General features: G+C 43.4%; 2 protein-coding genes across 5 annotated transcripts; one reads left to right on the top strand and one right to left on the bottom strand.

The window, feature by feature from the left end:
* Positions 1-1,991: 1,991 nt before the first annotated feature.
* LOC123408491 lies at positions 1,992-6,399 on the top strand. Its single transcript, XM_045101590.1, has 13 exons — positions 1,992-2,261; positions 2,359-2,520; positions 2,586-2,825; positions 2,924-3,052; positions 3,494-3,602; positions 4,074-4,229; positions 4,320-4,526; positions 4,643-4,814; positions 4,924-5,119; positions 5,209-5,307; positions 5,427-5,686; positions 5,794-5,869; positions 5,980-6,399. The coding sequence occupies exons 1-13, from the start codon at positions 1,992-1,994 to the stop codon at positions 6,070-6,072; spliced, it is 2,169 nt and encodes a 722-aa protein (XP_044957525.1). The 3' UTR covers positions 6,073-6,399.
* Positions 6,400-7,118: 719 nt separating this feature from the next.
* On the bottom strand, positions 7,119-13,128 carry LOC123411432. 4 transcript variants are annotated; one of them, XM_045104373.1, is made up of 11 exons: positions 12,081-12,289; positions 11,131-11,877; positions 10,884-11,036; positions 10,535-10,771; positions 10,248-10,452; positions 10,041-10,118; positions 9,792-9,914; positions 9,273-9,660; positions 8,929-9,087; positions 7,609-7,683; positions 7,119-7,489 (listed from the first exon to the last, which is right to left on the bottom strand). In XM_045104373.1, exons 3-8 carry the CDS (start codon positions 10,938-10,940, stop codon positions 9,359-9,361), a joined length of 1,002 nt encoding a protein of 333 aa, XP_044960308.1. In that variant the 5' UTR covers positions 10,941-11,036; positions 11,131-11,877; positions 12,081-12,289; the 3' UTR covers positions 7,119-7,489; positions 7,609-7,683; positions 8,929-9,087; positions 9,273-9,358. The 4 variants fall into 4 exon arrangements, with proteins under 4 accessions (XP_044960308.1, XP_044960307.1, XP_044960309.1 ...); XM_045104372.1 differs by lacking the exons at positions 7,119-7,489; positions 7,609-7,683 and adding an exon at positions 8,700-8,779; XM_045104374.1 differs by lacking the exons at positions 7,119-7,489; positions 7,609-7,683 and adding an exon at positions 12,932-13,128 and having other exon boundaries at positions 8,839-9,087; positions 9,273-9,914; positions 12,081-12,821.

Raw genomic sequence — 13,128 nt, forward strand, 5'->3', positions numbered from 1 at the left:
TAGAAAAGACATTCTTATCTTATCTGGGAAACAAAAAACATGAAAAAACTATAGGTGCACCCTGATCCCGGGGGTGATGGGGGCCCGCTGTGGATACGAAAAAAATCATCGCCGATCATGAGCTCCTAGTCGACGTGCCAGTTGTGGTACTTGTTGAAAACCATTTTTGGTTCGTGTTGCGACCGATGCTTGGCTGTGTTACTAATACGTTATTTTCGTTTGCGGGTAGGGGCGAATTTGAAGAAGGCTACGGCGACTTCGATCCAAGTGTCAACGTGGTGGCAAGCAACCCAGTGGCTAGCTGCGAAGCTGGAGATGACGATGCGTGCTCGCGCATAAGCAACCCCACTACTGATCATGTCGCTGCTTGCTGCGACGACGAAGAAGTCAGTAGCAAGACTGCCAAAAGGCCCAGGATCTTTTAACATGCCGAATGAGCGACCGTAATCCTAAACTAAGTGTGTGCTTTATTTTTCCGGTCTATGTTCACGTCTTGTGAGCCGTTGTCCCCGTGTGTTCATCTAGCACCGTCCGACACCTTAGATTTTGTCGTGTAATAAATGTTACGATCCTTTGGTTTTATGATTTAGCTTCCCTAGTTCGTATATGAGCGGCCTCCAAAAATTGTGTGCCCGGTTGTTTTAATGCATGGCCATGCAGAAAAAAGGCGCCTGTTGATCGACGTCAAAATCGCATGATTTGCTCTCACCGTTCGAGTGTTTGACACATTTGATCTCGAAAATAAATTTTTTGACTAACAGTCATATAATCTGTGAAATCCAGAACCATGACATAAAAAATGAGAAAACTGCGTATGATGGTTTGCAAAGTTGGCTTTGCCGAGCAAGCGAGGTTGTTGTAATAACATGTGTAAATGCGTGAGACAAGAGATGAATTGGTCGCTGTGTTTTGTCTTGATGATTTTGCTCGAGAATTAAACAATTGTTTACCGACCGGCTAGGTCTTTTGCACATGCTTGTAGTAGACCAGTCAAGTGCTCGCTAGCTACATTTATTGCTAAAAAATATTTTGTCGTTCGAAAAATGTTCCGTGACACTGGTTGGCAACCACGTCCGGTGTCTCTCCCTGGCTGACGAGGTGGCCCCGGCTACTATCTGTAGGGGATCCGTTGGGGATGCATAAAAAGGCAGTGAATCAGGGAGTGCTGCTCGCATTTAGTTCTCATGCGCATTATCAATGTTGTTCCCCCTCCTTTGCAAAACTAGCAATCCATCTGCAGTGGAGCTTCGGCCTGTTGCTGAGCTAGGAAAAATCTTGGATAATCCAGGGGTGAGCAATGATTTCATTACCGAACTACTTCTTACTCCTATGGTATGTTTCGGCTCGTCAAGATCTCGTGTGGTTTTTATTAAGCTATTTTCTCTTTCATCTATCCTGCCTATTGCTGCTCTCCGCTTGCAGCTTGCGATGGCTAGCATGAGGAAACGCTCGCGGTGGGCGTGGTTGGAGGACAGAAGAGAAGCTGCTCGCGTGGGGATGGACGTTCCGCACTCTGCACCGACAACTGATGCTCCTTGTGGGGGAGGGGGGGTCGACGAAGTCTGGCGGTGGCTGACGCAAGGATTAAGAAGACGACGCATGTTCAGAGCTCCTTCGCGCCAAACGATCTCATCGATGCAACCGGTAATTGGAGCATTGAACGCATGAATCTCCTTCCTATGACTGGTTTGGGTGGATTACTTCATCTTAGGCACCTAGGGCAGTTTGATAGGCGTCGTGCTCTATGGGTGTTCACCCGCATCGATCCTGACACTATGCGCCTAGATCTGGGTGATGGTTTGTATGTACCAGTAGATACACGGGCTGTCGCTAGGATACTTGGGTTGCGAGAGGGTGGTGTACGCATCCCATTGGGTAGGCCCGCTAGCAAGCCAGCAATCTTAGCTAGAGTTCATGCACTCTTGGAAACAGGCGTGCCAAGATCGAATAACGTGCCTGTGGCTCGTGTTCGAGGAATACTAGAGGAAGCCATGGGCGGTGTGGTGGATGCAGCTAGGGAGAAGAAGTTACTCGCAGCTTATACACTGTATGCCGGCGCTGTTTTCCTGGTGCCACAAACGGCGACGCCGGGTGTGCCGGATGAGCTTCTCCCTGTCGTCGAGGATCCTGAGCGTATATCAGAGTTTGACGTCTGTAGGCTGGTGGTTGATGTGCTGCGTAAAGGCGCGGTAGCCGCCAGGGATATGCTGCCGCTCGAGCCAAACAAGATGATACTACCGGGATGCCTACTAGTACCTCTGGTGCGTGAATGTTTTAGCTGCCTGTTATTTGTTTGTTCACAAATGACTGCTGTTGTACTAACTTATTTATTTTCGATGGTTTTTTTGTCTGATGCAGATACCTTTTATGGACGCCAAAGAATATGGAGTTGATGCCTTGGATTCCTTGCCGTCACCTCGGATTGCTGATTACGGCAAGTTGGCGATGCAAAATATGTTGAGGAAACACTTCCACCCCAAGATTTTCAACAACAGCTCCATCAACATAAAGTTTGGGGGTGTAGTTTGATTTTCGCCGTGCGTTCGATTTGCTGTCTTCGGTAACACTATGTGCTTTTGTTGCAGTTTGTCGATAGTGATGTAGGTGCTACAACCACCATTGCAGTCAAGCATGGAAGCCACGTAGAGCACAGAACAATTGCTCCTAGCACAGATGGGTCTCCTATGGTTCCTCTGGCTGCAGCTAAGAACACTGTTGAGCCGCCTCTTGTTGCTGGGGCTACTGCTAATGCAGGGGATGATGATACCGCTACAGGAGCGGGTGGTGAAGACAACCAAGTGGGGTCCGAGAGCATTCAGGTTAAGGTATGCCAAACAACCATTTTTGCTTGTGTGCGGGGAATTCTTCGCCCTCTGTATTCATTGTGACATAGAAACTGAATGATGAAAAAACTGAATTTCAGATAACCAGGGCTGCAGTTGCAGCTTTGGCCATCAATCTTGAGAGGACTAAGCTGGGAGACAAAAAGGATCTGGAGTGCTGGCAAGAATCTATGAGGATCATAGAGTTGGAGAGAGATAGGAAAGACAAGGCAAATAATGAAGCTGGGTTGTGAGAGGAGGCAAAATGAAATGAAAGAAATGCTTGATAAGTTTGTCGTTGAGATAATGCAACTCCTGTCATATGGACCCGAGACCGATGGTTCCAGTTGGAGGAAGAGTGCTACTGATCGTTTCGTGTCGCTGCCTGAAGGAGACTGAGGTGGGTTAATCATGTGGCTATTTGCTTTTTTCACATCTTTTTATGCACATTTGAAGTTTAGTTTTTTGCAAAATTATCTTTTATGTGTGTTGTCAATTGCTGGATAATTTCTCGTGGATGCTCTTGTGTGCGATTTTGGCACTAGAAGACGGTAAATAAAATTCGCAAAATAAAAATGTTGTTTGTGTCATGGTAATAATATGATCGCTTTTGGGTGAATTTTTTTTGTAGTAAAATAATGTATATTTTTTTTTGTGTGCATCATTACTAGACGTGCTATCTGTCTTCGTTGTTAGGTCGCGATGCCTTGGCTGCGCTAGCTAGGAGGACGGCGTCTGCAATTCAGAAGACATCCATCGACCGTGTAAACATTGGACCGGGTGAGATGTCTCGGAAAAACAGATTAATTCTGCTAGCTAATAAATGTTTGGATTTGCTTGTTTACCTATAACGAGTTGGAAATCGGGGAGGATCTGATGTCCATACAAGTTAGTGCCGCATGGACTCATTTCACATCTCTAGCACACTTCTTATTTTTTGATGTGGTTCATGGGTGTGAAGATGATTGGTAAAAAATGAATTGCATGCATTTTTTTTGTATGATCAGCAGTTGATGATGATGTAGAACCTAACACCCCAATATATGTTCATGTGGAGACACAGTTACCTGATCTAAACGGTAAGCAGATAAAATGATCAAACATTGTTTGCTTTAACCCGATGTGCGCGTATTTTGTTTAGAAACTAGTGATCATTACGTTCTTGGTGGGTGTGGGGTGGTGTTTGCAATAAAATGTTAACTAGGCTCTCGAATAATACAGGGGTTAAGTAAAACACATGTATATTTGCAGCTGTGGATTCTTCTGTTTCTCGGATAGTTGAACCTAGTGGTGCAGCGCAGACTGGAGGTTTAGGAGACACAAGTGCTTCCGTGGAGGCGGCAATACCGCTTGCCACTTTGTTTTCATTGTCTGCTTCTGTTGATGATAGTGATACAACATCTTCTGGTAATTTTATTTTGGAACGCGAGATATTGAGCGGTGTCCTTCCATTTTATAAATGGTGCACTGACTTTTTTTTTTGCTTTTGTTGTGAAGAGGAAACAAGCTCGGTCGTTGGTGATAGTTCAAGCGATAGTGATGAACAAACTGATGACTTCTTGGGTGATGGTGTGCACTATGAAATCTCTTCTGATGATGAGCCAATAGCACAGATAAGGCGCCATAGCATTAACACTCCTCGACAGAATGTTTCAATTCCTCAACGAGTGTTTGACAATTCAGCTCCGCACGATAATGGTGTTGGTGAGTCAAAAAAAGGGATAGGGAGTTTTAAAAAATATGTGCCACAGTTCAAATAGTAGATGCTTGTAGAGCATAAATTATGATAAATCTAATGGTGCAACATTGTTTTGTTGCAGCACCTGTTGTTTTGGCACGTGTTGTTCCACCACATCTTGCTCCATTTGTCATTGACAATGGACCATTTGGATTGTCCCAATTCCAGCTTGGAGTTTCACATGCCCCAACACCAATTCATTGGATATCTTTCTCTGAAAATGCAGTGCAATGTCGGAACGACGAGCTTTACATGTAAGTGAAAAGATTCTGGTGAAGAATTTGCAAGGAAAAAATTGCTTGTCGCCCATAAAAACGATGGGCTTGCTGATCAAGTTTGTTGTCATGAATTGATGAAAAATAGGGATTGGTTTATCAATGCCATGCCTTGGGATCTCGTCATCAGCGGCAAGAGGATGGTGGATAGTTTCCGTGAGGATGGTGAGATGACTTACTACACTGTCGATGCTGGAGTTCGCATGTTCAATGAGAAGGAGATGGTCATGATGCAAGGCACTGGATACCGCATGTGGCGTTGCATGGTTCTTGCTAACTTTGCGGTAGGTGGAATGTTCTATCCGGATCCTAACTAAAAGTAAAGCTGTTTTTTGTGGCAGCAGCGCTCATTGTGTTTTTCATGTGTTTGCAGGTTCAGTTCCTCTCGACGCCTGGAGATTATGATCTGGAAACTGCTGTGAAAATGTTCTTGCCTAGTAGGATGGGGTTCTCACCGGCAACGTGCCGCATGGTGAGTGTGTAATGTGATTCATTTGGTTTGCCGATGAAACAGAACTGTATGCCGTTGAATTTTTTACTTTGTGTCTAATTCTTGGTTCATACTATGAAAAAATGTCAAAAAAACAACAGATCATGGCGCCTGTGTTACTTGATGACTCGAGAGCTTGGTGCCTCTATGCCTTCGACATGCATGCCAAGATACTGAACATACTGGACCCAGTCCATACTCTTCAATATCAGGAAGTGATGGCTGGCCTGCATGCTGCTAACGCAGATCTATTCCTTGCTGAATTAGGGGAGGTTGGCCTTGCCCTGGTTGAAGGGTTTACTATTAACAGGGATGAGTGGGACATTGAATACAACATCGGCATAAACAACCCTTGCTCTGTGTAAGTTGGCGTGGTTATTTTCTGACAAGAAACAAATAATATCTGATCCTGCTTGAACGTTTGTGGTTGTGTGCTCAAAAAAGACTAACAACCTATTTTTTTGTCAGCAATGAATCTGTTGTGTACTTGTTCCATTATGCAAGGAACTTCACTGGAGCCAACCTAGCTGAACAGATTGATGAGGTATATCTCTTGATTGATTCGTTACTGTATGCACCGAAAAAACATAAAAGAATCCGGTTATTCTTTGCTGGTCGTGGCTCATGCTTTTCTCTTGTTGGTCGACCTCATAGGATGGGCTGGTCGTCCTCCAGAAGAAGTTGTTCTATGACATCATGGCGATGGACGACAATGCGGGGGAGACGCGAGGTCTCATGGAGCGGTGATGACTCAATACATGTAACTGAACCAGTGTGTGGCAATGTGCAACCATCGTATTTTTGTTTTGCAGAAGTGTGACGCGGTCTTATTAGCTAGTTTTATAGCTAAAAATGTGATGCTTCCAAAAAGAAGGGTCGGGGTCATCCGCATGTGGCTGGTTTGCTTTTGTTCCAACTATGCAAACTTTGCTCCCATATTATTCGGTAGTGTGACAATGACATAAGTATGTTTTTGTATTTTGCTGCACTTGTGCAACCAGGAGCGCGACAAATTTGGGAACAAAATAGCGCCCTCAATATTATTTATGTGAATGCACTGAGTTTTGTGTGAAATTGCTTCTAGTAGTTCGTTGTGTGTTATCTTTGAGCGTCTATCTGGCAATATTACAACATGCTTGTCATTCGTCCCCCTATGTGAAGGCATGTCCAAATTGACAAAAAAAGACAAGTGTCTTTTGTGTTATCAGGTTGTCGCTGCAGACAGTGAAAATGTGTTGTTGTAACTGTACAACGATATTGTTGCACATGTAAAAAAATATACAGTTTGGTGATCTCAGGGAAATGGAGAACGAACTGGGAAAGTAGAAAAATTAACAGGTAATGAAAAAGCATGCAAGCTTATCATGGAGCTCGTGCGCTTTTTGGGAATAAAACGAAATTCAAAATTTTTAAAAATGACCCAAGAAAACTGTTGGAGGCAGGACTCCATGGAGAACTTTTTTAGCCAAGATTAAAAAATCGACAAGATTGACATGTGAAAAGTTTTTTTTACAGGTATACATTCAAGTGATATGATGCATCTGCATGGCATCATTAACAAATGTTTAAATTCGTTTTGCTGCCTAAAAATACAGTGCTTGATAACTCGGGAGAAACAAAGTTTACTTGCTAACTATAAAAAAGAAAAGATAGTTTTTTTATTTGTATAAAAAGGATAAGTTGTGATGGATTTTGTATATTGAAATTCAATAAAGATTAGGGTTTTTGGAGTTTTCGAGGCTTTCATCTATAATGAGTACACATGGGAATGTTGGGATAAAAAAACAGAATCATTTATGAATAGGCGTTTTGGGAGCAACCTTCATCATTGTTCCACGGGTCTTTTATATGTTTGAAAAACACATGTCTACATATATGGAATTGATGAAAAAATAGAAAAGGACAAGCCTGTTTTTACTACAGTGTCTAAATGAAACTCAAGTGCAACACACGTCACGGATAAAAAAAAAAGCCACAGGTTCTGCAAGTTTGTTACAAATGGTCTTCTGTTTTTAAGTTTGGCATTCCATGCGCAGGCCTCTCTTCAGAGCAGGTGGAACGATGTCTTGATGAACTCAAGCACATCTGCTGGTAGGTGGGAGAGGTTCGTGTCTAGACGCATAACATCGTACAGCAAGACTGCACGGTGAAGATCAACATTTTCCTGTTGTTATAGAAAAAATGTGTGCTGGTTATTGACTGTGATTTACAAATCGGGGTGTGTATTGCTCGTGCGTTAACACAACACTCTGGGATTGTTTTTTATTTTATTAACTGACTTACCTTATTCATTGGTTTCATGGCCTTTCCCCGTCGAAGAACTTGGCAAGGTATGTCGAGCATATCCCGGAGTCGACGCTGCGCAGATCGGGGAAAGAAATCAAGAGTGGTCCAAAAAAGTTGTTAGAAGATATGAAAAACTAATTGTACATTTAAAAGTGTTACGCTATAGGTGTGAGGTTGGCGTGCATACACTTTTTTCTGTGTGTCACGTGATGGAATGGGCGTGTCTTACTTGTTAAAAAAATGTCGTCAGAATTTTCAAACAACAAATTATGATGCGAAAGTAATGCATGTAGACAATTAATACATTATGATGTTTTCGGGTGATTTCATGTACTAAAATGGGCATATGATATTGGTGGTTAAACAATGACCGTTTGTCCTATAAAATTGATACACAAGTTGGACGAAGTGGCGTCTGATGCAATGAGAAAAAAATGTATGTAGTTTTAAAAAAAGGAAAATAAAAGGCTGAGCAAGGGAACACCTGTTAAAATTACATTCCGTTATCATTGGGAAGCTCCTTCACCATCGTTCTGTTTTGTGAGGCCGTTCTGAATAGAACTCTTTTGCACATTTGATCAGACAGTCCAATATTTTGTTGCTAACGTGCTCGTGGACCTTGATATTCTTGTTGCTGAACCCAGATGATCCAGCTACGGGGTCTAGTACAGTGATGTGCTTCCTTACGAAGTCCATCGCATATACTACCTCCGTTTGGGTTTATTAGGCCCCTTAGTATTTTGAGACAAACTTTGACCATTTATATGGCTAACAATATAAAGAATATATGCTACAAAAAGTACACTGTTGGATTTGTATTTAAAAGAGCTTTCCAAAGATATAATTTTTGTGACATATAGTTTAAATTTTATTAGTTAAATTTGTTGGTCAAACTTTAGCCCAAAATGCGAGGGGGCCTAATAAATCTGGACGGAGGTAGTACACACCAACCGTGTGGACGAATTGAGGGCACAAAATACTGAAAAAATAAGAGAAAATGTGTTGAAGAGCGAATTGCTGACTAATAAATGGGACAAAAGATTATTCAGCTTTGCAAAAAGTAACTAACCATTCGGCACGATGGAACCTTGAATGAAATCGAATCTTGCTTGAACTGACAATGCATGGACTTGATGTCGGATGGATCGATGTCTGCGGCTGCAAAAGTCTGGGTTTTTTTATCAGCGCAAAAAATATAGAGATGGATACACAATAATTTTTGTAGAGTGGCGCAGCAAAAAAATCACTCCATTAAAAATGGGTCGGGCATAAAAAAAAGAGGACATTTTTGTTTTTTTGTGTGGCTATGGTACTCACGGCTATGTCTGGCTCCATGAATTTTCTCCATCTCGTACCAATTGCACCGCAATTTAGAATAGAATCGATCTGACCAAAACGCCTCATGATGACGGCACACAGCTCGTGGCTCAATTGGTGACCCCCGATGATCTGTTCATATAATTGTGAGCCGTCTAACTGTAGAAGACGGGGCGAAGCATGAATGACCCATTTCGTGAAGAAAAAAGTAAGAAAGATGAAAACTATTGCGGACACACGATATATTTGTAACAAAAAATTGATGACATGTATATTTGTATCGCTTTGGGGGGCAGAAAAATTATCTGCAAGTTTCTGAAATGATGCGAGTAAAAATGCAATACCTTGATAGAGTTGATGCGGGGGAGAACCAGTCTTTTATCGCTGCTACAGCTGTCGGCGATGGTGGGTGTGGAACAGAACCACTTGCCTAGGGGTCCCGTGCCATGTTCGATCCACCGAGCAATATTTTTTCGATGCGTTCGGTGAGGCACTGCCCAAATATTATTGCACCCTCACACCCAACTGGGAGCTTGTCCGCATATAACAACGTCAATTGTTCAATGACATCGATTGCAAACTGTGTGGTAGCAGCTAGCTCGTTGAGTATCTCCTTCTTCTGGTTCTTGGGTATTGGCATTATTTCGGATGTACTTTGTTCAATGCCTAGGCTTGTCTCCGTGTCATCTTCGAAATCTGGCTGGTTAATGCGTGTTTTTTTCCGATGCCATCCTGCCGCGCGTGCAAACGTAGCAAATTGGCAGCCCCATCCACCACAAAAAGGTGTTGCCGGTCTATTCAGAATAATACATGGTAGAAACAAAATCACTAAGAAAATGATGGATGGCGCTTGCACGTCTTACCAGAATTGTGGGTGCCAGATGACGCAGATCCAGCAGTGTCCATGCTGCCTGCTGTCGTTACGTGTGCTAACTGACGCTTACCAGAAACTGAACTCTGACTGGTGGACCGGGTTGCAGAGCATCCTATAACAAGCAGCACGCAAAAAAAAGAGGGGACAGAAAAAAAATTAATCATTCAATAACAGGTATTGGCGTGTTGGCGAGCCTTTTTTCAAAAATAAAAGTTCTTTTTGTAAAAATGAGATGTACCGTCATCGCCGGATGCAGATTTGGAAATCAGCTGTGGGTTGCCGCCATACATTGTTGCGGGCGGCGCATGTGAACAACCTATAGAGAAGGAAAAGAGGTTGGTAGGTTTTGCAACGGTTCGCAATTTTTTTGTATACGGAATTATATATAGTCGGCAATTCAAAGCCATAGTGTATTTTTTTGGTTGTGTGGATCACAAAAACTTACCAGCAGGTCTGCTATTGTTGTTCGTGGTAGGCTGGCCTACATCGAAGATGTTATTGGTGTCACACTTGTTCCGTTGTGATAATTTGAGCATTATTTTGTCAGCAAAGGCTGTGATTTCCTCATGGTATTTCTGCTGTAGCTCGAACATGTTCCTGATTACCCTTGCGTTGTGCTCCCTTAAGAAAATTGCTATTGGGTCTGACACCTGAAAAATAAATGATGAAGAAAATTAACTTTCAACTCTTTGTTGGTAATGTACAATTCAAGCAAGTGGTGTATATGCTCACTAGTTCAGGGTAGCGTTCATGGAGGTGGCGGGCAAAATCTGAAGGCCCTTTCCGACTTGTAGCATGAACCATTGGATTAGAAACCAAGCTTGGGTTGTACTGTCGTGAGGTGGTGTCTGGTGTCTTGAACATATTGTTCTGCTCAAGGCCTGCCCCGAATGGTGAGGATACATGCTGCTGAATTACAAGCTTGTTTGTGAAGCACCTTGAGTACCCGACGTCGTCAATCCGCATCCCCTGAATACGTATAGCAGAATGTGTAGGATGACAACCTTTTAAAAGGAAGTAAAAAAAAGATAACAAGATAGAACTTTTGACTGATATACTGTTACATGCAGGATGATTGTACCCTGGTGAATATGAATGTTGGCTCGCCACTCTGGCTGATGTTTAGTGAATCTACCATCTTGCAGATGGTTTCGTAGTCAAAAAGAGCAATCCTTGGTGATGAGGTGGCGCGCCGTGTGAGCGATCCTAGCTCTAAATTGTCCAAGACAAAAACCTAGAAAAATTGCAGCATATTTTCAATGGGGGGAGCACGCGAGCAAAAGGATGTGCTGCTCCATTTGTGTAAACAACATGAACGATTGCCATACCTGAAGAAACAAATGGCATCCAATTAGATGTATGGTAGAGTGTCCGAGTCTGCAAATCACACTTCAACTTCCGTACAGCGGAAAGCAGGTGCTCAACTACAAATTCACTCCAATTGTACTCGCTGATCTCTGCGGTTGTGCTGAGTGCTTCCCAATAATCAACGCTAGTGTAGTCATTTTTTGATGATGGACAGAGCATGTGACCCACAACAAAAATAACAGCAGCGATCTTGAACATGTCTATGTCTATAGCCGGTGAATCTGTGTCCAGATGCTTCACCAGGATAGCTTCGGCAGCCTTCAGACTGTGCACGCCCTTGTCGCTCATCTCTTCGGCAATTTTTTTGAATTCTGCACATGCTTTGGATAGTTTTGTTGGATAAGTGGATATTTTCTTTGTACCACAAGGGATGCCAAAAACATTGCTAACGTCCTTTGGAAAGAACTTTATTCCGCGGTCATCATCTATTAGAATCTCTTTGGTGTCTGGGTTGACCTTCTCCATTAAGCAGGAACTGAATTTAAGATTCAGCATTGGCAGCGGCTTGATCCCGAGCACACCTCCAAATCCAATATCTCTAACTAGCTGTCTCTTGAAATCAGTGAACTGCGAAAATATATTAACTAGTTTCTGAACTGAAATCCTAGATGTAACTGCAATCGTTCCCTGTACTGAATTGAACTGGCGAAACTCTGTGTTCTGAGCCTCAAGCTCTTCTAGATCGACATGGGCTTCCATATCTCTTCCTACATGATAACAATAAAAAGCAACATGGTCCCATCAAAACACTCCAATCTAAAAAATGGTATGGTGATCCGATAAACAAATCGAATGGACATTGAAGATCGATTTCTCCTAGGTTAGAATCAGGTGCTCAGGTTCGCAGCTTAATCCTCTAAAAAAATCACAAAGAGGGTGGTAGGAGGAGGGGCGGGGGAATCTTTCTTACCTGCGGTGCCTGCGTTCTTCGTCGATGCTTGCTACACCGAGGAAAAAGAGTAGATCGTCGGGCCAACTGCTAATGAGATGTCGTCGCTTCTGGTAGAGATGGGAGCGAGGACGAGAGTTGTCTGCGTGTGCACGATACTGATGCGAGTGGTAAATGCAGCTGTGTCCAAGTCGCCGTGCGTAGAAAAAGGTGCACCTGTGTGCTCGGGCGCGATTGATTGCTCGGGTGGCACAACTTTTTACAGTGAGACATGACTTCTCAATGCATTTACTATCACAGTGCCTACCAGACCGGACGATGGTGCCATGCTCTAATTACAATCAGAGCACGCGCGCTGATGCTAGTTAAAGTTCGGAAACATGGCAGCATAGATTAAGAACTAATTCCTTATAAAACGAAAAACCATACATGTTAGAAGATCTACTTGGTCAATAAAAAAAAGATACACTGCTTCGTGCTACTGCCGCATTGTGCCGAACTTCTTCACATGCATCCAATGAGGGCTATGGTCAAGATGATGTTGACAGCGATGTTTGCCATTAAAGCTATCATCATCCAGTTCGTTCCCCAAGCCGTGTTTTGTTGCGGGCGCCTAGCCGGCGACGGTTGTGGTACCATCATATCCCCCTGTTCCGCTTGATTAACTCCCCTTGGCTGCGCGCGGATGGCCGCTGTTTGACGCCTTGTGAGGATGCCAGCGTAGGATTCCTCCCACTTGAACCAACCACACTTGTTGGGGCCCTGCGCCATGAAGCAAAATGAAAAATATCGAAGAAGATGGGGTGGTGATAAGACGTTGGATTTGGAACATAATGAGATGGATGTTTAGGATTCAAAAGATCGAGAGTTACGTTGTCGATCGGGCACTTGTAAAAACGTCTGCCCATGTTAGGCCCAGGTACGCCGCTGATGTTGGTCTCTACCTGCACCTCACCGCAGTCGGGGCACATGATGAGAGGGAGGTGATCTCCCCTTGGCCTGGAACGAGCCGAGGTTGAAGATGAAGCCATGGTGATTGTGTTTTTTGAGCTACGAACAACTGTGAATC

Source organism: Hordeum vulgare, chromosome 7H (genome assembly GCF_904849725.1).
Source record: "Hordeum vulgare subsp. vulgare chromosome 7H, MorexV3_pseudomolecules_assembly, whole genome shotgun sequence".
NCBI lineage: Eukaryota > Viridiplantae > Streptophyta > Magnoliopsida > Poales > Poaceae > Hordeum > Hordeum vulgare.